Source organism: Peromyscus leucopus, chromosome 6, assembly GCF_004664715.2.
Source record: "Peromyscus leucopus breed LL Stock chromosome 6, UCI_PerLeu_2.1, whole genome shotgun sequence".
Taxonomy (NCBI): domain Eukaryota; kingdom Metazoa; phylum Chordata; class Mammalia; order Rodentia; family Cricetidae; genus Peromyscus; species Peromyscus leucopus.
Window position 1 is genome coordinate 129,768,811 of NC_051068.1, and position 22,745 is coordinate 129,791,555.

At 36.3% G+C, this 22,745-nt stretch overlaps 1 protein-coding gene across 11 annotated transcripts in view; it reads right to left on the bottom strand.

Annotated features, from left to right (window-relative positions):
* Lrrc7 (leucine rich repeat containing 7) overlaps nucleotides 1-22,745 on the bottom strand; it is a 479,632-nt gene that overhangs the window by 368,205 nt on the left and 88,682 nt on the right. For 8 of the 11 annotated variants that reach the window (XM_028890385.2, XM_028890382.2, XM_028890380.1 and 5 more), the window contains exon 2: nucleotides 8,920-9,017. In XM_028890385.2, coding sequence (XP_028746218.1) covers nucleotides 8,920-9,017 — 98 coding nt within the window. Of the gene's footprint in view, nucleotides 1-8,919; nucleotides 9,018-22,745 lie in introns of those variants that run through there. The other 3 variants (XM_028890376.2, XM_037207253.1, XM_028890377.1) reach the window with 2 other exon arrangements.

Consider the following 22,745-nt stretch of genomic DNA (forward strand, 5'->3'; position numbering starts at 1 on the left):
TTTCTGGTAGTTTCCTTTGATGTATAAAAGTATTTTAATTGCTTTCATTCCCATTTTTCAATTCAGATTATTCCTTGTGCAACTAGAGTCCTGTTAGGAAAGTTTTTGGCTGTGCCCGCATCTTGAAATGCTTTCCCTATGTTTTCAGTTTTTCAAATTTTAAGATTTTTGATCTATTTTCAGTTGATTTTTGTTGAGATGAAACTTAGTCTAAATTCATATTTTTGCAGGTATGTGGTGGTATTGTGTTCCCCAAAATATTGTGTACTCTAATAAATTTATCTGGGGTCAGAGAACAGACAGCCACTAGATACAAAGGCTAGAAAATGGTGGCACTCACACCTTTAACCCTAGCATTCCAGAGATAGAAATCCCTCTGGATCTCTGTGAGTTCAAGGCCACATTGGAAATAGCCAAGCCTGGTGACACACACCTTTAATCCCAGAAAGCCAGCCTTTAATCCCAGGGAGTGGTGGTAGAAAGAAGAAAGATATATAAGGCGTGAGGACCAGAAACGAGAGGCATTTGGCTGGTTAAGCATTTGGCTGGTTCAGCATTTGGCTGGTTAAGCATTCAGGCTTTCAGGTAGCACAGTTCAGCTGAGAGCCATTGGGATGAGGACTCAGAGGCCTCCAGTCTGAGGAGAAAAGACCAGCTGAGGATCCGGCGAGGTGAGATAGCTGTGGTTTGTTCTGTCTCTCTGATCTACCAGCATTGACCCCAATAACTGGCCTCAGGTTTGATTTTACTAATAAGACTCTTTAAGATTCATGCTACACAGGTAGATATTCAGTTTTGCCAGAACTGTTTGAACCTTGGGGTTCCCAATTTCACAAAATGAATGTAGGGGGTACAAATGGTCACTTATGTTCTGACACAACAATGGAAGACATTAGTACCCCACTCTCATATTTAGATCGGTCTCCCAAACTAAATATCAATAAAGAGCCTTAAGAACTACAGACCAATGGATTTAGCAGATGCATTTGTAATATTCCAGCCAACAGATGGGGAGTGCACATTCTTCTTAGTGGAAAATGGGACCTTGTCTGAAACTCATAACATCATAGACTACAAAGAAAGCTTAAACAACAACAATGAAATATTACTTGTCTCTTATCAGCCAATGGTGGAATAAACTAGAACTCAACTGTAACAGACCCCTTAGAAAAAACAAGTGTATTTAGAGTCTGAACAACACACCTCTGCATTAATAACAGGTCACTGAAGAAATTTGAAAATTCCTAGAATCAAATGAAAATGATAGTAATTCTTACAGTAACCCCTGGAATACAGCCAAGTCAGTCCCAAGAGGAAAGTTTATGTCTATAAGCACTATATTAAAAGAAAAATGAGAAAGCTCAAATAAATAACCTAATAATGAACTTTTTTTTTTTTTTTTTTGGTTTTTCGAGACAGGGTTTCTCTGTTTAGCTTTGCGCCTTTCCTGGAACTCACTTGGTAGCCAAGGCTGGCCTCAAACTCACAGAGATCCACCTGGCTCTGCCTCCCGAGTGCTGGGATTAAAGGTGTGTGCCACCACTGCCCGGCAATAATGAACTTTTATATTCTAGAAAAAAACCAAGTAGCCAAGCCCAAATACACTAGATGTTAATAAATAATAAAGACTAGGGAGAAATTAATAAGACTAAAATAAGAATATATAAAATTGATTAAACAGAATTGATTTTTAAAAATAATTAAAAAGCTCAATAAATGCTAAATAAAAGGAAAAGAGATAAAGCCAAACTAATAAAATTAGTAATGAAAAGTAACTCTTAGAGTAGACTTCATTGAAATCCAGGGGATTATTAAGGAATACATAAAAAATTATATTTAACTGAACTGGAAAACCTAGATGGAATGGATCAGTTTAGAAACACATACAACGTAAGTCATTAAAGTCAAGCTAAATTTAAAATTGTAAATAACATAAACAGGCCCATAATGATCAATGAGATTGAAACAGTAATTAAAAGTTTCCCCACAAAGAGAAGCCCAATATTAGATAGATCTATTGCTTAATTCTACTCAACTTAAGGATGAGATACTACAAATACTTCTCAAAGTGTTCCACAAAATAGGAAGGAAATGAACAATTCCAGAGTAATTCTACAGAGCCAATATTAATCTTGATATCAAAACTGGATAACAACAACAACAACAACAAAACCCTTTAGTCCAATGTCACTGGTGTACATGAACACAAAAATTTTCAAAAAGTTACTTGTAAATTGAATAAAAAAGAACTTAAAAAGACAATATATCACAACTAAGTTAGTTTTATCTGAGAAATGGAATGTTGGTTCAATACACATAAATTAATGAAGGTAATATGCTAAATAAATTTAAGCCTCAAAATTTCATCATTTCTTATTAAATGCAGAATTTGCATTTGGCAAATTCAGAGTGCTTTATGATAAATGTCTTGAAAAAATACAGCATAAATGTAATATATCTCAGTATAATAAAGTCTTTGTACAACAAACTTATTGGTAACATCATATTAGATGGGTAAAAAATCCAAATATTTTCTCTAAACTCTAGAATGAGACAAGGATATCCATTCCCTCCACTCCTATTTAATATAGCATTCTAAATCTTAAGTAAAGCAATAAGAGACAGATATAGAAGGCATACAAATGGGTAAGGAAGAAGTCAAACTGTCCTGATTTGCAAATGATTTGATTCTATACGTGAAAGACACTATAGACACTACTAGAAAACTTTTGGATATAATAAACATTTTCAGTAAAGTTAAAAGAAATAAGCCAACAACAAACTTGCTCAGAAAGAATTAGGAAAACTATCTTATTCACAATGCCTTCAAAAACTGCTTAGGAACACACCTATCCAAGGAGATTAAAACTTTATAATATACTGCTACTACTACTACTACTACTACTACTACTAGTAGTAAGAATAATAATAAAGAAATTGAAGAAGACATATTTTAGAAGCATCTTTCATCCTCCCGAATCATCAGAAATGGCTATATTGACAAAGCTAATATACAGAGTCACTATAATCCTCATCAAAATTCCAATGACCATTCTTCACATAACTAGAAAACAATTGTAAAATTCATATGGACCACAAAAGACCACAGATAGTCAAATTAATCCTGAGCAGAAAGAACACTGCTAAAGGTAGCAACATGCCTAACTTAAGTTTATGCTAAAGAGCTACACTGACAAAGACAGCATGGTAATGCAGACTAGTGGAAAATAGTAGGGGGCCCAGAGATAGTCCCACACAGCTATGGTCACTTTATTGTTGGCCAAGATATAAATAACACACTCTGGAGACTAGATAGTCTCAACAAATTGTTCTGGTAAAATTATATATATAATTTTATCTATCTATCTATCTATCTATCTATCTATCTATCTATCTATCTATCTTTGAGGGCCTGCCACCCAGCTCCAAAGAAATCACACATGGAGTCTTATTTTTACTTATGAATTCCCAGCCTTAGCTTGGCTTGTTTATTACCAGCTTTTCTTAAATTATCCTACCTTTTGCCTCTGGGCTTTTACCTATCTCTATTTCTGTATACCTTTCTTTACATCTTACTCATGGCTGGCTGTGTTGCTGGGTGGCTGGCCCCGATGTCCTCCTCCTTCTCTGGCTCTTAGATCATTTCTTCCCAGATTTCTCCTCCTATTTATTCTTTCTACCTGCCAATCCCGCCTATTCTTTCTCCTGCCTTGCTATTGGCCATTTAGCTCTTTATTATACCATTCATGTGTTTCAGACAGGCAAAGTAACACAGCTTCAGGGATTTAAACAAATGCAACACAAACGATATCCCACAGCAAACACATCTTTGCATCATTAAAACAAATGTTCCACAGCATAAACAAATGTAACACATCTTAAAATAATATTCTACAACATTATACTCTATGTTTCAGCTACTAAATATGTTCAAAGATTAAAAGCACTTCAATGTGGTTGGGACTGAGAGAGGAGGATTTAAATGCATGATGAAATTGAAGGAGTGAGCAGAGGTAGGACTCTGTGAGGTCTTATAACCTACAGGAAGACTTTTGTCTTTATTGGGTAAAATCTTAGGGCAATGTTAAGATGAAAGACTTTCAGAACTGTATTTAGGGAAATCACTTAAGGGAGTGTTTCTTAGTACCTTGGAATCTTTGCAAAGATTATTTGTGGAATGATTTAAATTGTACTTATGAAATGACATTGAGAGACTTTGAAATCAAAATAGAGAGCAAAATGGATGGTAGAAAATGAAAAATGACCCCTAGATTAAATGATTTCTATCATCATTTAAAAGTAAAACAAAAATCTTAGAAAAAGCTCGGGACTTGAAGGGGGCATGGGTGACCTAGGTTTGGATTTGTGGATGTACACTGTTGGACTAGCTTAAATGTGTTAAGTCAACATCCAGATCAATGGAGAGAGGTCAAGGTTGGAAGTATCAATTGTGAGTCATCTGATTAGGGGACTAGCTGACACTGTGATGAGATGGTGTGTGAGGGTAGTATATGCTAATATATTTGGAACAAAGAAGACTTCACACTGTTTATGGCTGTAAAGAGACAGTTGAGTGTGCAAGAGGGAACCTGAGACACTGGAAGAAAATTAAAGGAGCATTGTACTATGGGGGTCATGACTACAAAATCCTCTGTGTTAATCTGTTCCTGTTGTAACAAGCTCTGGCAAGCTGGGAGACTCACCAACAGAAGAATTCCTTTCTCACAGTTCCAAGATACAGCTGATTTATGATCTTGGTGACAGACATTTTATGATTCATGGAGGATTCTTCTTATCATGAGATCACAGCATCAGAAGGATGAAGAAGCTTCTTACTGGTTATTTTATTTGAGGTAAACAATCCCATTTTCAATGATTCTGTCCTGATTGTCTAACTCTATTTCAAAGCATATTCCTACTGCCATCCTTCAGTAATCAGATTTCAATAAATGAACTTTGGAAGAATGTAAACATTCAGATTATTCAATTTTTCAAAAAGCACTTAAAATACTTGATTAGTTTAGCAAATGGCAAGTAGAACTTTAAGATCGTGTTGTGAATGTTATTGCATCTTCTGATGTTGGATTCTTACAAAAAACTACTCTTATGAATGCAGAAAACTATGACCTTCCCATAGCCAAGAGAATATGGCAAAGATACATTGACACTATGGCTTCAATAAAATTATTTTAATTAATAAAAAAATTGAGATTATCTTAGGTAGTTCTGGTTTCAACAGGTGAAAATATTTAAACAGGAGGTTTTGAGAACAGATTTTTATTGAACTTTTTTAAAAATAAAGAATAACTTGGCCATATCTAAAAGTCTGTTTGTACAAGAATCAAACTTCCTGAATGTTTACTCAGCCTTGCTAGCTGCAGGAAAGCTAGATGAAATTAATATTTAACAACAAGTGAAGAGCAGTGTCTGGTGACCTAATGTTGATCTCAGTGTTGAAAACACTATAAAAGATTATAGGTTATCAAAGATATCAGTGTGAAATATGCCATTTATCAAAACCTCTCTCCACAAACAGAGCCTGTCGTCTGAACAAAGCTCCACATTCCTCTCTGTTCTTTTCATAGGTAGATGATGCTTCTCGACTTTCTGTGAGGCTGCTTTTCTGAGGTAGCAGTTTTCTCTGGGAATTAAACAGAAGATGTGGGATGGACCCTAAGCTGAACCTGTGGAATGAAGAGGACATAACTACACCATGTATTAGACGAGTTGACAGATAACATGACTAGTCTAGCAGTTGCAATGTCAGTTTGATGCCATCTCTGTGGAACTTGTACTGCACTACACATTATTTTTTTCTGTAAAAAGGAGTAACATGTTCTTTTGCAACATTCCCATCTCCTCCTCTTACCCCTCGTGGGGACCCACAGAGACTCCATAGTGAGGCTTTATTCCATCTTGACTCAGGGTCAGAGAGTGCAAGTTTTCTTTACCCCACAAAGCTGCATAATAGGATGTTTTGGCCAAAGGCATGATTACCAGGTGTACTATACTTCAAGGCCTAATTACAAGATGCTTTGCCATAAGGTGTGGTTACTAGGTATTTTGAAAATTAGGGAAGCTTCTACACTTGTTTGTACTTTGTATCGTGACCTTGAAAGGGGGAGGTCTTTTGCCTATCTCCTTGCTGGTGTATAAAAATCCCATTAGAAACAAACTTGAGGTGACTGTGGTATTGACCCAGAGCCCTCCTGAACGTATCCTGTGTCTCTGTCTTTTTCTCCATCTCCATCTATTTTTCCATATCTATTACTTCTTAATCCTCACTCCTCCTTTCAAGGAATATTTGGCAGGTCGTTCTGATCCCCAACACTGTCCATGCTCCTAATTTACTCGGGAGATCTTATGTATTTCTCCTTCCTAGGGTAATCCATGCATGTCTCTCTTGTCATAAATTTTTGGATACTTGGCAATTTTGCTATAAAATGTATTCTATTATTCTTGAACAAAAGATTAATTTGGCATAAGACAGTAATATTATCAAGCTAAAGGAGACAGAGTTAGAGGAAGGGGAAGAAATAAAAAGGCAAAAGAAAACTTTCTATGTCCCAGGTTCTGTGCAACACACTTCATATAAATTTCATCTCACAATAGTCCTGTAAGACATCAAGGCATGACCCACCATCACCCTTATTTTAGAAGAATGTAAACTGAGTCTTTCATGAAAACAATACACAATATATTGGAGCTGGTTATTGTTACGTGTGTCGTGCTAGAGAATAGACCTTTTCACGTGCCTCAAAAGTAAATAAATACCACAATGTTCTGTCTATACTATTAAAAAGATTTTTTTTTTATCAGAAGATAGTGTTCCCCTATCAGAGCACAGGGAGGACTTCTCATTACATTAACAAGGGGCAATCTAGATCTCTAGGGAAGATATATATGTATTCTTGTGAGGACTTTCAGCAATTATAGTAATAAAATTCTTAGCTGCATATGAAGTATTTTAATATATACAGTTTATACCAGAAAGAAGTAAGCCCTAAGTATGACATAGTATATCTATCAACATTAGACTTGTCTCATCTGCCATAAGTCATTTGCTTAGCTGGTGGTTTTTAGACTTAACCTTGCATCACAGTCTTTAATATGGCTTCTTAAACTACAGACCATTACTCTAGTCTTAAGAGATATTTATTCAGCAAGTTTAGGCATAAGCCTTTGACTCTGCTCATCTAGTGAATTTTCAAGTGATTTACCTGCTGCTGGCTTAGATGCCATAATTTAAGAACGACTACTTCAGATAGGAGTTCATATCTTTACCAATCCATGTAGGATGGCTAACCTGTTATGCCAACCATTGGAGGCTAGTCTGGGCTACATAGTGAAACTTTGTCTCAAAGAACAAATATAAATAAAAAATTTTCTGTAAAGAACCAGATAAAGGACTTTGGCTTTTTCCTGTGGAACATTTAACCTGAGTTGTGACTACATGAATATTTCTGTGGAGTCAAAAGTAGAACATCTAAACAAATATGTAATGCCTATGTTTCCATAAAGTCTTACTCATGGAAATAGGCATCAGAATGAATACCAAAGTAAACTGCAGTTGAGTAAATATTTGCCTATATAATTCACAAAAAGGGTACTCATGGAAATTACTATTCATGTTAAACAGCAACTCTCTGGAAACCATTTACCAATGTATCCACATATCTTACTTCCAAGTTTTTAAGTAAAATCTATAGACCTATACAAGAGACGAAGATGAGGTATTGAACTCAAATAGGAGAAAGTCCAGCATTATGTATGAATTCAGTGGAAGAAGTAATACTTAAAAGTAAGGATCTTCATAAATGCTTATAGTTGAACAGAATCTTCACTTTCACATTTTAGTTTTTATTGGATATTGTTTATAGGGTTAGAGGACATAAATCCACCACTATGTCACTCTAGTGAATGACATGGAAGTTATTGCAAAGAGTTCTGCACTGACTAACACACAACACGCAATGAAAGTGCTCTACTTGCTGAGTATGCAGGCAGTGTATTTGATCTTTATCCATATTTCACACAATTTAAAATGCAAATATAAAATTAATAATCTATGTCTGTGGAGCTCAGCATTAACTTCATAGTTAAGAAATGTAAGTTCTTAAAATTGGACAAAATTCAGAGGAATGTTTGTCATAATGGAACATAATTTAGCATGCCAAAAATAACTATGTACAAGTATCACAAGGAAAGTTAGTATCATGAGTCATCTTACAAACTTCAAATGTGAATATCATGTCAAGTCTCCAACAATCTGTTATATGCTATGGAATATAAATATTTAAATAAAGTATTACAGATGACTACACATTCTAATATAAAATAATTTGAGGCTGGATTAAAGTGTTTTACAGTGTCATTTATAACATCTATATTTCAAAACATTTTACTAAATTCCATTAAGTCAAAAATTTCAGCTTGACAAATGGGTGTACATTTACCCTTAGGCATTTAATTCTCTAGTAACACAATGCTTTTTCAAGAGTATGGCATTTTAAGAAAGAAAAAAAAAGTGTTCAAAAGAGAACTGTAGTCCAAAGAAAATTGTAAAGTGTTAATTTTAAGCACATTTCATAAGTTTCTTTCCCTCAAGACTCCTCAGAACATTATTATGTACGGTGTATAGAGATTTTGAAAGATTTAGAATACTATGTGGACTTTTCTGTTCTCATTTAACTCAAAATGTAAATGTCCCTAAAGTACCAAAAGAGAGTACTCATGGGAAAATAGGGGTTTCAGCACTTGTATTTGTTTTAATTTAAAAAAAAATCAGGTCAATTTAACATATATTTATTGAATACCTCTCAAATTTGCTTGAGCTTTTAAAAGTGAACTGGTTCATTTTTTTGTTCCATTCACAAAAAATCTACCTAGAACATGATTATTATGATTAGACATACTTACACTCCTCTTCAGGCCTCTTCCGAAGTGCTGCACGAGCCTCCTTATAAGGACTTCGCTGATATTGTGGGGGATTCCTTCCCCGTATTAGGCTCTCCATCCTATAAGAGAAAGACCAAGATTATTTTAATACCCAAATCTTGATTGATAATGGAAATATCAAATTCATGTTTAAATACTGACAGAAGCTTTATAGTCCACACCACTGAAATTATCTAAGATAAGATGACAAGGGAGCATGGAACATGGTAAGCTGGAAAGTGCTTGGCTTTTAAAAAGCATTTTGATTTAAAATGTTACAAAAATAACATGTGGCGCTAGAGAAACAGCTCAGAAATGCCGGTACTTGCCCTATAAGCACAAGGACTTGACTTTGATCTCCAAAAACCATGTAAAAATATGTAGTGGCATGCTCTTGTAATCCCAGTGATAGGGAGGCAGACAGAGGGATCCCTAGGGCTTGCTGGTCAACCACCATAGACTACTTAACAAGTTCCAGGTCAGCAACCCCATCTCAAAAACACAAAGTAGACTGAGCAATGACAACTGACTTTGTCTTCTGGCATCCACATGGATGTGTACATATATGTGTACACACACACACACACACACACACACACACACCACCACCACCACCACCACCACCACCACCATGTGGACAAAGCTCATACACACTTCAATAAGAGAATGTCAAGACTGAATGTTTGTATCTTACCTCCAATATAAAGGTATTTGGAAGTAATTCAATTTAGAAGTAGATTTAGAGGATGTTATAAGGGTGGGCTCTTCATAGTGGGATCACTGTCCTCCTAAAGTGGGGAGAAAGAGCAAGGATCTCTCTCTTCCACACAGGGCCAGTGACAAAACTGTCCAGGAAGAAGGCCTTGCCCCAAAGCAAATCTGCCTGCACCTTGACCATGAATTTCCTGGCGTCAAAGCCATGAGTCGTACATGTACATCATTTAGCCACTTAGTCTATGATAATTTGTTGTTGGAGGGCTTCTCTCCAGGTTCCACCAAGCCTTGCAGTCCCACAATCCACGTATAAGATAATCGCTCAGACACTTATATTACTTATAAACTGTATGGCCGTTGCAGGCTTCTTGCTAACTGTTCTTATATCTTAAATTAACCCATTTCTATAAATCTATACCTTGCCACGTGGCTGGTGGCTTACTGGCGTCTTTACATGCTGCTTGTCCTGGCGGTGGCTGCAGTGTCTCTCCCCCCTTCTTCCTGTTTCCCCAATTCTTCTCTCTCTTGTCCCGCCTATATTTCCTGTCTAGTCACTGGCCAAGAAACATTAGGTGACTGTTCAGGCTGCCAGCTGTCTTGGTCTGCTCTTGCAAGATTCCCGAAAGTTGCTTGCATCCATCTACCATTTCTCAGGTACCATTATGTTCCTTCTCAGGTCTTTGATGTGGTTGAAAACTAGATGGTTGTAATGTCCTCAGTTATGATAAAAGATAAGTTAGATATAAAACCTTAAACTCATAAATATAAGATAGATAGGACATCTTCTTTAATATTGTAACTGTAATTTTTGCTTGATAATTGTTTTGTTATATGTAATTTTACCATGTTAAAGTTAAAACCTTCCTTTTTTAAAAAAAAGAAAAGGGGAAATGCTGTGGATATCACTTTATATAAATAAAACACTGATGGCCAGTGACTAGACAGGAAATATAGGCGGGACAAGAGAGAGGAGAATTGGGGAAACAGGAAGAAGGGGGGAGAGACACCGCAGCCACCGCCAGGACAAGCAGCATGTAAAGACGCCAGTAAGCCACCAGCCACGTGGCAAGGTATAGATTTATAGAAATGGGTTAATTTAAGATATAAGAACAGTTAGCAAGAAGCCTGCCACGGCCATACAGTTTATAAGTAATATAAGTGTCTGAGTGATTATTTTATATGTGGATTGTGGGACTGCAGGGCTTGGTGGAACCTGGAGAGAAGCTCTCCAGCAACAATAATTTATCACAACAGTGCAATCACTCCAAAGGGAAGTTACTAAGAAAGAATAATCACTTGAAAGTAAGCACATTTATAAAAAAATAAGAAAGTAACCCTTTAGGAAGGAAGAATGTGCCCTGAACATTTCAAAGATTAGTCTTCAGGAATGGACTTCCTATTTCTTTCCATGACACTGGGTGAATCTGAAAGGATTTCTTTATTATTATTACTATTATTTCATTATTACTAACAATAATTATTACTATATATACATATTAATGTGCTTGTGGACATGTTCATAAGATATAAAAAATTTCAGAATATACAATTATAACTTGAATCTTAGTTGCATTTAAAACTCACTTTAGGTGAGAAAAATTTATTGATCTTGAGATAATGATGGTACCATGGCCGTAACAAAAGAGGTACCTGAAGGAGTTAAGACACAATTTGCTTTAGTAATGTATTGTGTGTGTGTGGGATCCTAACTTTTGCCATGAGGGTTAGACATGCAAACTAAATGGTATTAGATTTTCTAGTTCCTGACTCTTGAACCAATTCAATACAATTTTAGTAATATCATTTAGCAAACATATGAATTTCCATGACAATCTAATGATAATTTAAGTGGATATTGACTTATATTTATAAGTTCAATGTACTAAAATAGAGCAACTATAACTTGCATATACAAATGTCTCCATAGATGTGTAAAAGTATGTTTTTTAATGCTGGGGATTGAACTGAGGGGGTCTTGAATGTAGTAAGTAATCTACCACTGACCTACATCTTCAGCCCTCGCATAGTTTAAAGAAATCAGTTTTACTTATCATAATTAACTTTTCTATGAAATGAGAAGTTTACCTAGGTTGTAAACCATTCCTGAGAAAACTATGGTTTTTAATATCTCTAATATGTGAGAATAGAAGTCCATTTACATGTAGCTATGGTGGGAAATAGGTGAGGTGCTTTCAAGAGTCAGGAAGTTTGCACTTGAATGATTACAATCGGTATCCAAGGACCAAGTCTCTAGAGGCTGCATTCTGGGAACACCAAAGATATGTCAGGAGAAATGCAATGTTAAGAGTAAAGCATGACAAAGATGGGGTGGGCTTCATGCTGACTGCTGGCTTTGGGGCCCAATTTAAAATCCTTTCTGTGATTGGTATGCAAAATAAATAAAAATTTCTTAATGAAAATAAAAAATCTTTTCTCTTAGAAGATGACATCAGAGAAACTTGCTCACTTAGTCTGTACTTCAGTTTTTCATCAGTAAAGTCATGGTCACTTCCACTATCTTATTGTGAGGATTAGACATGTCATCACAGATGAGGTGGTTTGTGATATGTCTCAGGGCAACAGAGACGGTGAAGAAATGGTTATGAATCACAATTTTGGTAAATAGAAAAGAAACTATGAAGTGATACTATTGTGTCCATTGTGCTAGGGAAAAAATGTCAAAACTTCCCTTTATTCATTAAAGAATAGGAACATTTAGCCTTGTGGAGAAAAATATCTGAGGAAATAAATGTTTCAGTCATTGTGGAAACAGAAAACATGCACAGCCATTGCAGACACGCAAATTAAACTGTTTTGAGATTCCATTTCACCCCAGCCAGATGAACCACCATATAAAGAAAAACTATAGCAAGTGCTGGAGAGAATGTGGAGAAAGGGAGCTTTTATTCACTATTGGCAGGAAGGCAGAGTAAAGAAGCCACCATGGAAATCAGTATGTGTGGGGGTCCTCAAAAAACTAAAAATAGAACTCCCGTATGACCCAGTCATACCATTTCTGAGAATAACCCATAGGACTCCATATCCCATGACAGAGAATATACACTCACATCATTGTTATTCACAATAGCCAGGAAATGGAGTCAGCCTAGATGACCATAACTGATGAATGAATAAATAATGAAAATATGGTCCATATGTTTAATGGAATTCATTCACCTGTAAAGAAAAATGAAACTTACAGGAAGATTAATGAAACAAATTATACCTAGTAAGGTTCAGAAAGGCAAATACCACATGTATTTCTTTATCTAGCTTTTAGTTTTTATGCACAAGTATTCATGTAGGAAGGAGCATGGGTAGTGATCAGGAAACTAGAAAAAGGCCCTTGAGAAGAAGAAGAAAAGGATGGAGCAGGTCTTAGAACACGTGTGATAAGAGTGTGGGATTGAGAATACTGGGGTCCAGAAGGGTACAAACAAAGTCAATGACAGGTAGGTAGGGAGAGAGAATTAATCAAGACCATGTATGTATGAAAAGAAAAAAAGAGACATCCATACATAATAACTGCCAGTTTTTTAGAGATGAAAATGTTAATACAGTATACCTCAATTGATCAATTCAATTTAAGAGATCATATATGATAGACTAAGAATACTTGGATAAATAAAAATGGCCTGTTATCTATATCATACCATCTGAAGATCTAAATACCCTATTATTTCTCAGCGAGTTTAGATATTTCAAAATTTAGTACTATTTTCTGACTTTAGGAAAAATGCTGAAACATCTATAAAGTCTCACCATTTACTCCTGTTTCATTCAATACACAATAAAGTCTGCAAAAAGAGTATTTTTAAATTGAGTAAGTCTCAGTGACCTACTCATAGCTACATAGGATGTAGAAGATGCAACCAGTCTTTCCTGCCCCCTGCTTTCTGATTTTTACTTCATTGTTCCCATGGACTCATGATTGTATGGAAATTATATGCCTACTACTCTACTAAGAAAGATATCTTTAAATGATTTAAAAATCCTTCATAAACATAAAATTAATACTAGACATCTACCTATATATGAATGTTTTATATATATAACCTACTCAGTAATCAAACAACAGTGTATAAATATATGTATATTTGTTTGTTAATATGTTGATTCCATGTTGTGTTTTGATTGCTGTCCTGGTGTCACTTAAATGTCAGCTTCATTCAGTGAGATTACTTTCAAGAACTACTGAAAAGTTAACCAGAGCCCAAGAAATTTTTCTATAAATTATGTACATCACATGGTCATGGAAGCAAACATTGAAGACATTAAAATTCTCTTTATTCTTTAGAATTGTAAATGTTGTGCCCACTGGGAGACACACATTCATGTACACAGTGTTATATAACTGACACTCCAGCCTTCTGGGAATCACACTGCTATCTATGCAAACTCTTCAACCAGTACAATTTATGATGCATAGTGTGCATTAGATGGATAAACAAAGTTTCCAAGGATGAAAGCTTGTAGTACCTCCAGAACTCTGCAAATGATCTGCACTATCTATTCTCCAGCCTGGAATGCCCCCAGTGGAGTGTGTTAATAGTTCCAGCAATGAGAGATGAAGTGTGAGGACCACAGGTGGGGCAGATGGTTAATCTCATTGAGAAACTCTAGGAAGAGTGCCCCACATGTCCTTTTCTGAGAAGTATGTGCATTCATGTAAATATCAAACAGCATAAGTGGACATTTGGAATTTGTAAACCAAAGGTGTCTACAACCTGTGTGGTGTCTCCCCAATCTAACCAGGTCTCAACCATCTGTGAACCTTTAAATAACCCTTTACCCTATTCCAAAGGGTGCTGAGAGTAGTAGTCAGTAAAGTCAAGTTCTGCATGATTCTGCACAGATACTGTTCAGTGTTGAAGAACTCCTACAAACATCAATTACATATTTGAAAATGCAAGGGAGGCAAGTTCAATTGATTTTCTTAATTGATAAAGTCAATGACAAATACAGAGGTGGGATCAGGGCTCAGGACAAGAGAGAAGGTAGGATGAATGCTGTGAGAGTGAGGAGTGACCAAAGAGATAGTGCAAAGTCTTGCTACATCACCTGGTGGTCCATCAGAGGAGCCACTAAATAATTTGAAAGGCTAGTGATTATCACAGTAAAATGTTTTTAACTTCAGACTTGTCTGGAATAGAATATACATTTACATTGATATGGAATTGTGGCCTGGAATGAGAGTGTGGCTAGGAATAAAATTTGGTTGATATAGATTTATACTGGATGGAAGAGGAAGAGAGAGACTAACTTGTAGCATGAGTCTTAAAAGGTCTTATTAATAAAAACAACCCCAGAGCCAGGTATTGGGGTGAATGCTGAAAGATCAGAGAGACAGAACCAGCCATAGCTAACCTCACCTCGCCAATTCCTCAGCTCTCACTGGATGGATGATGATGGACATGGAAGTTGGGGAAAGAATAAGTTTTCCGGCATGAACATCCTCAATGACTATTGTAGGCAGGTTTTACCATGGTCATTTCATTATGACTAGTCTCTCTCTCAGAGATGTGAAGTGATTTGCTTAGGGTCATACAGAGCAGTTTGGCATTTAGATCCAGATTTTTCTTCATTGTGGGTTTTGCTATACAAGTTTCTGAGAGGATGGGAATGTAGGGCAGCTGTGGTGTCCATCTGCTGGCTATGCACAGCCACTGTGGACTTTAAACAGGCCAGTGTCACAGAGGAACTAAATTTGGATTTAATAATTTTATTGAGTCTTAGTTTATTCCTAGTTTATTCCAATGGAAATTTCAGTAACCACATATGACTACAGCTTTATACTGCTCAGCATATCTAGAAGTATCTAATATTCACAAAATCATTCACATTTCAGTTTTTTTTATTGATGTAACAAGACATCATGACCAAAAGCAACTTGAGGAGGAAAGACTTTATTTTAGCTTACAGTTCTACAACACAGTACATCTTTGAAGGGAGTCAGGGCAGGAGTTCAAGGCAGAAATCTGGAGGAAGGAATTGAGGCAGAGACTATGAAAGAATACTACTTACTGGCTTGCTCATCATGGCTTGCTCAATCTGCTTTCTCATAGTACCTAGGACCTCCAGCCCAAGGGTGGCACAACCCACAATGGGCTATGCCCTCTCATATCAATGATCAACCAAGAAAATGAATCCCAGACTTGCCCACAGACCAACCTAATGGGGTACATTTTATTAATAGAGTTCTCTCTTCCAAAACAACTCTAGCTTGTGTCATTGACATAAAACTAGTCAATACAATATAGCTTATGTATCTATAAATTAACACTTTGATAGAAATACTCCATAGTAAACTAAATAAATTACAAAATAGGACTAAAAATGCAAGGGCAACCTGGTTATGCAGATAAAAGGATGCTTGTCACATATAGTTAGAAATAATAGTGGACATAGATTTATACTCTTGTAGGGAAAGGGAAACTATACAGTCAAAAAGTACAGTGGCAACATACTATGAACATTAATTTTTGCAAAGTCTTTAAACTATCACTTCCATGGTCTTCCAAGTCTCTTTACTTACATTTGAATAAAAAAAAAAAAAAAAAAAAAAAAAAAAAAACAGGTGAAGGAGCAGCGGAGCGGGCCTTACTTCATCAGTTGTAAGTTTTTGAAGGAAGGTTGAGTCCAGACCACAACAATCTGATCTCCAGAGTATGCATGTGCAGGGTGTAACTGAATGCTTATAGGGATCCAAGTTGAATGACAAATGACAGCATAGGAACAATCAGTACTCAGGGATCTTGGCTAAATATGTTGAGTACATCATGGGCAAACTACAGTTGAAAAGGAAGATCACTGTGAAGAGAATGAATTTCATTCAAACAAACTATCTAGAAAAAGTAAAATTCCTATACCAGAAATACAGGCAAAAGGCTGTGGAGTTGGAGCATGTCAGGTGTCTAGAGGGAGAGAGCAGTAACTTCTCAATGAGCAATAATCATCAGTTGTTTCAGAGAGGAATCAGTTTTACATTTCTGGATCATATGCCTTGAAAACCAGCAAACACAATGGTACATTTTCTCCATGTTTTGAAATTGATTTTTAATTTGTTTGTGTTCGTGTAACTTATGCATATGTCCATATGTGCACGAGTGCATGTTGGTACACATGCATACGTGCAAGTTGAGGCCAGAGCTTAGCATCTGAGGTCTTCCTTGATTGCTTACTAACTTAAGCTTTGAGACAGAGCTTTTCACTGAACCTGGATGAGTCTAGACTGATGGGCCAATGAACTCCAGGGATCAGTAGAAGTCTGTGAAGTGAATGTTACTTCTACTGTGAATATCTTTTTACTTTGGTTCTTGGGATCTGAACTTAGGACTTCATGCTTGAGTGGTAGAAACTTTACCAACTGAGCTATTTCTTCAGCTCACCCTTATTTTTTTCCCAAAAGAATAGAATCAAAACTTGATAGGTACCATTAAGATTTTCTTTGTATAAAAGGAAACCAGTTCTAGAATGTGAACACTATATGATTTCCTCTGCAGATGTAGCAAACAAATGCTCTGTGAAAAACCTGAGATGAATGACAGTAACATATGTAGTAACAGGAAAAAGTCAAGGTCTTCAAACATCAGAATTCAAGTCTTGCATCAATTTCTTCCCTTCTAGGTTTTCAGAAAGATTTTGTATGTTTAGTTCATCTAGGTAGTAGCACTGTCTAACAGAAGGCTGCTATTTTCATGAAGGGATCTTGTAAACAAATTAGGTAGTACAAGGATAGAAAGCTTCCTTTAGCAAAGTCCTTAAAAAATGACTAACTTGTGAGATTTAGAAATATGCCCAGCAACTAAATCATGAAAGAATAGCTATTTGTAATATTTAGTTTTCATGCTTTTTAATGGTTGGTATTTGTGAGTGAGAACCCAGAAGTCACCAGGACACGGACCCCATTCCTTCAGAGAAGCTGCTGTGACCATCCTCTCAGCTCCAGCTTTGTCTTCAGGATCTCCCATCTAAGGATCCTACATAGTCATCCTACCCTAGAGTTGGGCAGGAGTCATATTTCATGGGCCTGGCCAAACCTATTGAAAATGGTGTTTTTATTTGAAAGGATTTAGCGAATTAATGAATGGCATTTGATAGAAATGTTTGCTGCAGTACAGGGCTAATGTGTCTATGGTTATGTCTCTATTTGGTCTCATAAGGACTCTCTGAGGTCAGTATTTTAGAGCAAGATTAAGACTCATGCTTAGACTTCCTGTTTCTTGCAGATTCCCCAACTTGAGCAGAGCTGGCAGAAGAAGTTCTTTTCTTTTATTCACATTACTTATCCTTCCAATGGAGCCTTCTGTCTCAGAAAAGGAAGTACTACCATATATAATTGCTTAGATATAGAAGAAATGCATGCCAAGGGACTATAAAGTATTCATTTCTTGAGGGAAAATGGAGGTGGTTGACATCAAAGAATAAATGTCATTCTTTTGGAAATACACAAAAATATGTAAGTAACCCACCATAGCTTAGAGTATAAATGACATCATTCCTTCTAGTTGGATTTGAGATTAAGTTCTGCCTTCAACCTGCTTTCCTTCTATGAAGAATTTCTGGACACATAGGCCAGTGGTCAGTCTTTGGACTGAGAATTGCTGAAATAATATTCTAGAGTTTTTTCTAGAATTTTACATATGATAATGACCACTCACAACAATGGTACTGTATATTCTCTTCAGGTAGATAAATCACCATGGTTAATCCAGTGAACACTCTGATGGATATGAGAAAAAGGCAAGACCATGGTCCCAATCACACTGAAAATTTTTAGGACTATTCAGATTATAAAATACTTTAATCTCAGTATTTCATACTAATATGAGAAAATAGAACAAATGATTTCCTTTACTGGAGAAAGAATAATAACATTGACTCATTTGTTTAGGAAGATGGGTTTCTGGGAAAACCTGAAATAAGTCCCCATTTAAGACTGGGTAAACATTGTGGAACTCCAGACAACTCTAATGGAGTTGTACAATTTTGTGATTGTTTTGGGAACAACAACAACAACAACAACAACCCTAAAAACAAAACTCAAAAGACCCCAAAACCTTTTTCCTTTATCCCCTTTCCTTGTGGGGCCTCTAACAAATACCAGATACATAATAATTTCACCTGTAGCATCTGTGCCTGTCATTTCTTCTTAGCTCCTTCCCAGAGTCAGGAAGAACTTGTTCTCTCCACTGGCTATTGACTTTCTCGGGGAAGGTGAACACATTCTTCACTAAAGAAATGTCAAAGCTTCTCTCTTGATCTTGCTCCACTAAGACCTTTTAAGTCAAGAGTCAGATTTTTCTGTGACTGATGACTTCTGTTTTACTCAGTTCTGGTAATTGCCCACGAGGTCCTGTGTAACTTTTCCTCATCTCACGTTTCCCTCTATCCTATTTGATCCCATGTTTTGTATGCTCAGTTGACTGAACTTGAGCAAATGTAACAGACTCTTGTTTCAGGCCTCTACCTTGGCAGTATCATTTCTCTGGAATCCCTGCACTTACCCATTTTTGTTTAGATGTTTCTCTTTCAGTGGTGCTTCCTCCAGTAGCCACACTCCATCCCTCACTCCCTGCAGCTTCCCTAATGTTCATAGCTTCACCAACTTCTTGGTCTTCCTCACCAGGCTCTTATTTTCAATTTGACTTAAGTGTCCATCAGTTTCAGCATTATCTTTATCCTCTTTCAATTCAGAATTTGTTGACTGTAAGAGTAAAAATGTGCTTCAAAATGAATGTATAATAATGTGAATATTGCATTTGTTTCTATTAAATAGTAAGAAAATGTGAATATTTTCCAAAGATGATAGTGAACTTGTTTATTTTTCCTATTTGTTATATTTTGCTTATCTATTTGAGGCTATCTATATTGTTGAATATAAGGAGGCTACAACATCCTAGTGAGCTAACTTTAATTGTGAAACAATGATTGGGCAAGCAATGCTACTGTTTGACTTTTAGCCTGTTTACCTTGTAACACAGGGCAGTATGTGCTATGGAATGTTGTTCTGTATGTTATGATTGTGTGTTGTGTTTGGTTGATAAATAAAATGTTGATTGTCCAGTAGCCAGGCAGGAAGTATAGGTGGGATAAGCAGACAAGGAGAATTCTGGGAAGTGGAAGGCTGAGTTAGGAGTCACTGGCCAGACACAGAGGAAGCAAGATGACAAGGCAGAACTGAGAAAAGGTACCAAGTCACGTGGCTAAACATAGATAAGAATTATGGGTTAATTTAAGTGTAAGAGCTAGTTAGTAATAAGCCTGAGCTAATGGCTGAGCAGTTGTAATTAATATAAACCTGTGTGTTTACTTGGGGGGCACAAATGGGAGAGATTTGTCCTGACCACTGGCCGGCCAGTACACAGGAAAATTTCCAACTACAAGTATGTATCCAACATTAATGTCCCAAGTAACACTGTTTCACACACACTGGTCTTAAGTGAGAAATATCTCTTGGAAAGAAATTATTGTTTTATATTTTAAAGGTTTTCTTATTTTATCTGTATGAGTGTTTGCCTATATGCATGTCTGTGTGCCATATGCACGCAGTGCTGAGGAAGCCAGGACAGGTTATCAGATCCTCTGGAGCTGGAGTAACAGGTGGTTGTGAGCTGCTGTGTGGTAGCTGCAAACTGAATCCAGGTCCCCTACAAGAGCAGCAAGTACTCGTGACCACTGGGACACCTTCCCAGTTCCTTGTTTTGCATTTTAAATATATGTTTAAACATCAGTTTCAATTAGAATATATTTATAATTGTGTTCATTGACACTAATTTGGATTCATATTTCCTGGCTTATTTTGCTTTCTGTTTTCTGTTTTGCCTTTCTTCCATTTTCCTCTCTCTCTTTTTTTTTTTTTGATCTTGAAATTTCTTCCATGCCTAGATAAACTTATATATTATAGATAAATAATATTGCCTATTATTCTTCACGGAATTATCTATTTTTAAAACAGCTTTTCTTGGTTTTGAAGATGTTCCTTGAATAGTTTCTTTCAAGTGAGTCAGGAGATTTTTAAATGAGCACAGTTGTTGATCTGAAAATGTCTGGATTCTGTACCTCCTAAAATAAATACCTTTGTGAAATGAAGAGTTAATGATGCACAGTTGCACCCAATAGCCCACTGAATGTGCTGTTTCTGGCATTGTGGCTTCCGGTTACAGCTTCAATGGCAGTTGCTTCTCCCTCCTCTGACATTTGCTCTCTTCCCTTAGACACAGAAGCAGCAGCTTTCTGTCCTTGCAAACCTCACAAATGCATCATCCTGAATTGTTGCTCAGTTTCCTCTTTTCCTGGTCTTATAAATTCATCTGTTTTTTTTTTTAATTTTTTTATAGACTGTCTTTTTCTCACATTTCCATTCATGTTTCTTGAGACGCTCACTTTAGAAGATTCAGGTATCTGAACCGTCTGTACTATGACTCTTCTCAGTCTCCTTTCTACACTCTGGTTCATGGATAGATTTTTAGTGGTTGCTGGTTTCTCAGTGTATTTTGGGATCTTATATAATTAGCTCATTTTTTTCTTTGATAATCATCTTTATGGGTTATTGAGGTTCTGCTAGTGATTGATTTCTCTTTGTTGTGACTCTTAGCTACTTCTTGATTTTCTAGTTATTGCAGCATTTCATTTGAAAGTTTTTAAACTATATCGCATGATTATGTGTCAGTTTCCATGGAAAGATGCTTGCAGAAGTCCATGCTGATAGCAATGAAAGTCACATTTAAAAAAAAACAAATTCTGTTATCTTAATGACACATATTTGGAAGCGATCAAAACAAGATAATAAAAATTATTTAAAATGTCACTTTTGTATCTGAAATATGAGATCTTGGAGCCTTAGAAAGGCACATGAATAAGCTTCCTGAGAAGGCAGAGGTAGGAAGACAGGGGATAGGACTCCCACTTCATCAGTGCCAAAGTGTCTAACTGTAAGACCTCTCTTATCCCTGTCCTTTACGTGTTATATCAAAATAATATCATCAAAAATATACATTATTGCTGGGCGGTGGTGGCGCATGCCTTTAATCCCAGCACTCAGGAGGCAGAGCCAGGCGGATCTCTGTGAGTTCGAGGCCAGCCTGGGCTACCAAGTGAGTTCCAGGAAAGGCGCAAAGCTACACAGAAAAACCCTGTCTCAAAAAAAAAAAATACATTATTACTTTAGGCTAAAGTAAAAGCCATTAAAAGCCTATAGTTGTCATACAAAAGTGGTTAATTGTAAACTAGCTGCCTCTAGGTACACTGGGAAGAATCAATAAAGGAATGTATGGGTGGTAATCAACGGGTGCCCATCATTTTCAATATTAACTTACCAAAAGGACTTGTTTCAGCTGGCAGAAATAGTCTATCAACAAACAAAAACGTAAGTATGTCTGTGACTTTTGTGAAAAGTCTAATTTTTTAAAAAAGGCTTGAAAGATATTATGAAAAAACCTGGCTAGTTCTGCAGAACTGTTTTAGTCAAAATTTTAAATAGAAGAAAATCTGAGTGCTCCTTTGGTCTCTTTCTGTTAATTTTCTTTACTTGTTATACTTTCTCTACACCTTTCTCTTGGTAACATCCTTGGCATGTCAATACCTTTATCATATTTCATATCTAGAACAAACCTTAGGAAATTACATGTATGTCCTGGGGTGATTTAGACATGCAACACTCCAATGAGAGGGATTTTTATAACTAGACAAAATAAGCTACCTTCTAATCTTCCATGTATGTGTAGATTATTCTGAAGTAAATCTACATACAGAAAGAGTCATGAAGCACTAGTAGTTCTGTGAAAAATATCATATTTTCATAATCAGTGCTTTGGCCTGACCAATTAACTGTCTTAAATAATTGGAACTTATGGGTTTATCATTTCCTTTAAATGATCATGCCTTTGGTCTTTCAGATTATTCCTTGGGTAAATTCCAGAATATTCTTCACTGTCAGGAACTCAGTAACACAGAAGTGCTAGTGAGAAATTTGGTTAGTGTAAATTGAGGTCAGTAATTAGTATCATACAAACATGAGTGAACACACACACACACACACACACACACACACACACACACACACTGCAATGGCTCAATCTGAGGTTTATAATAAT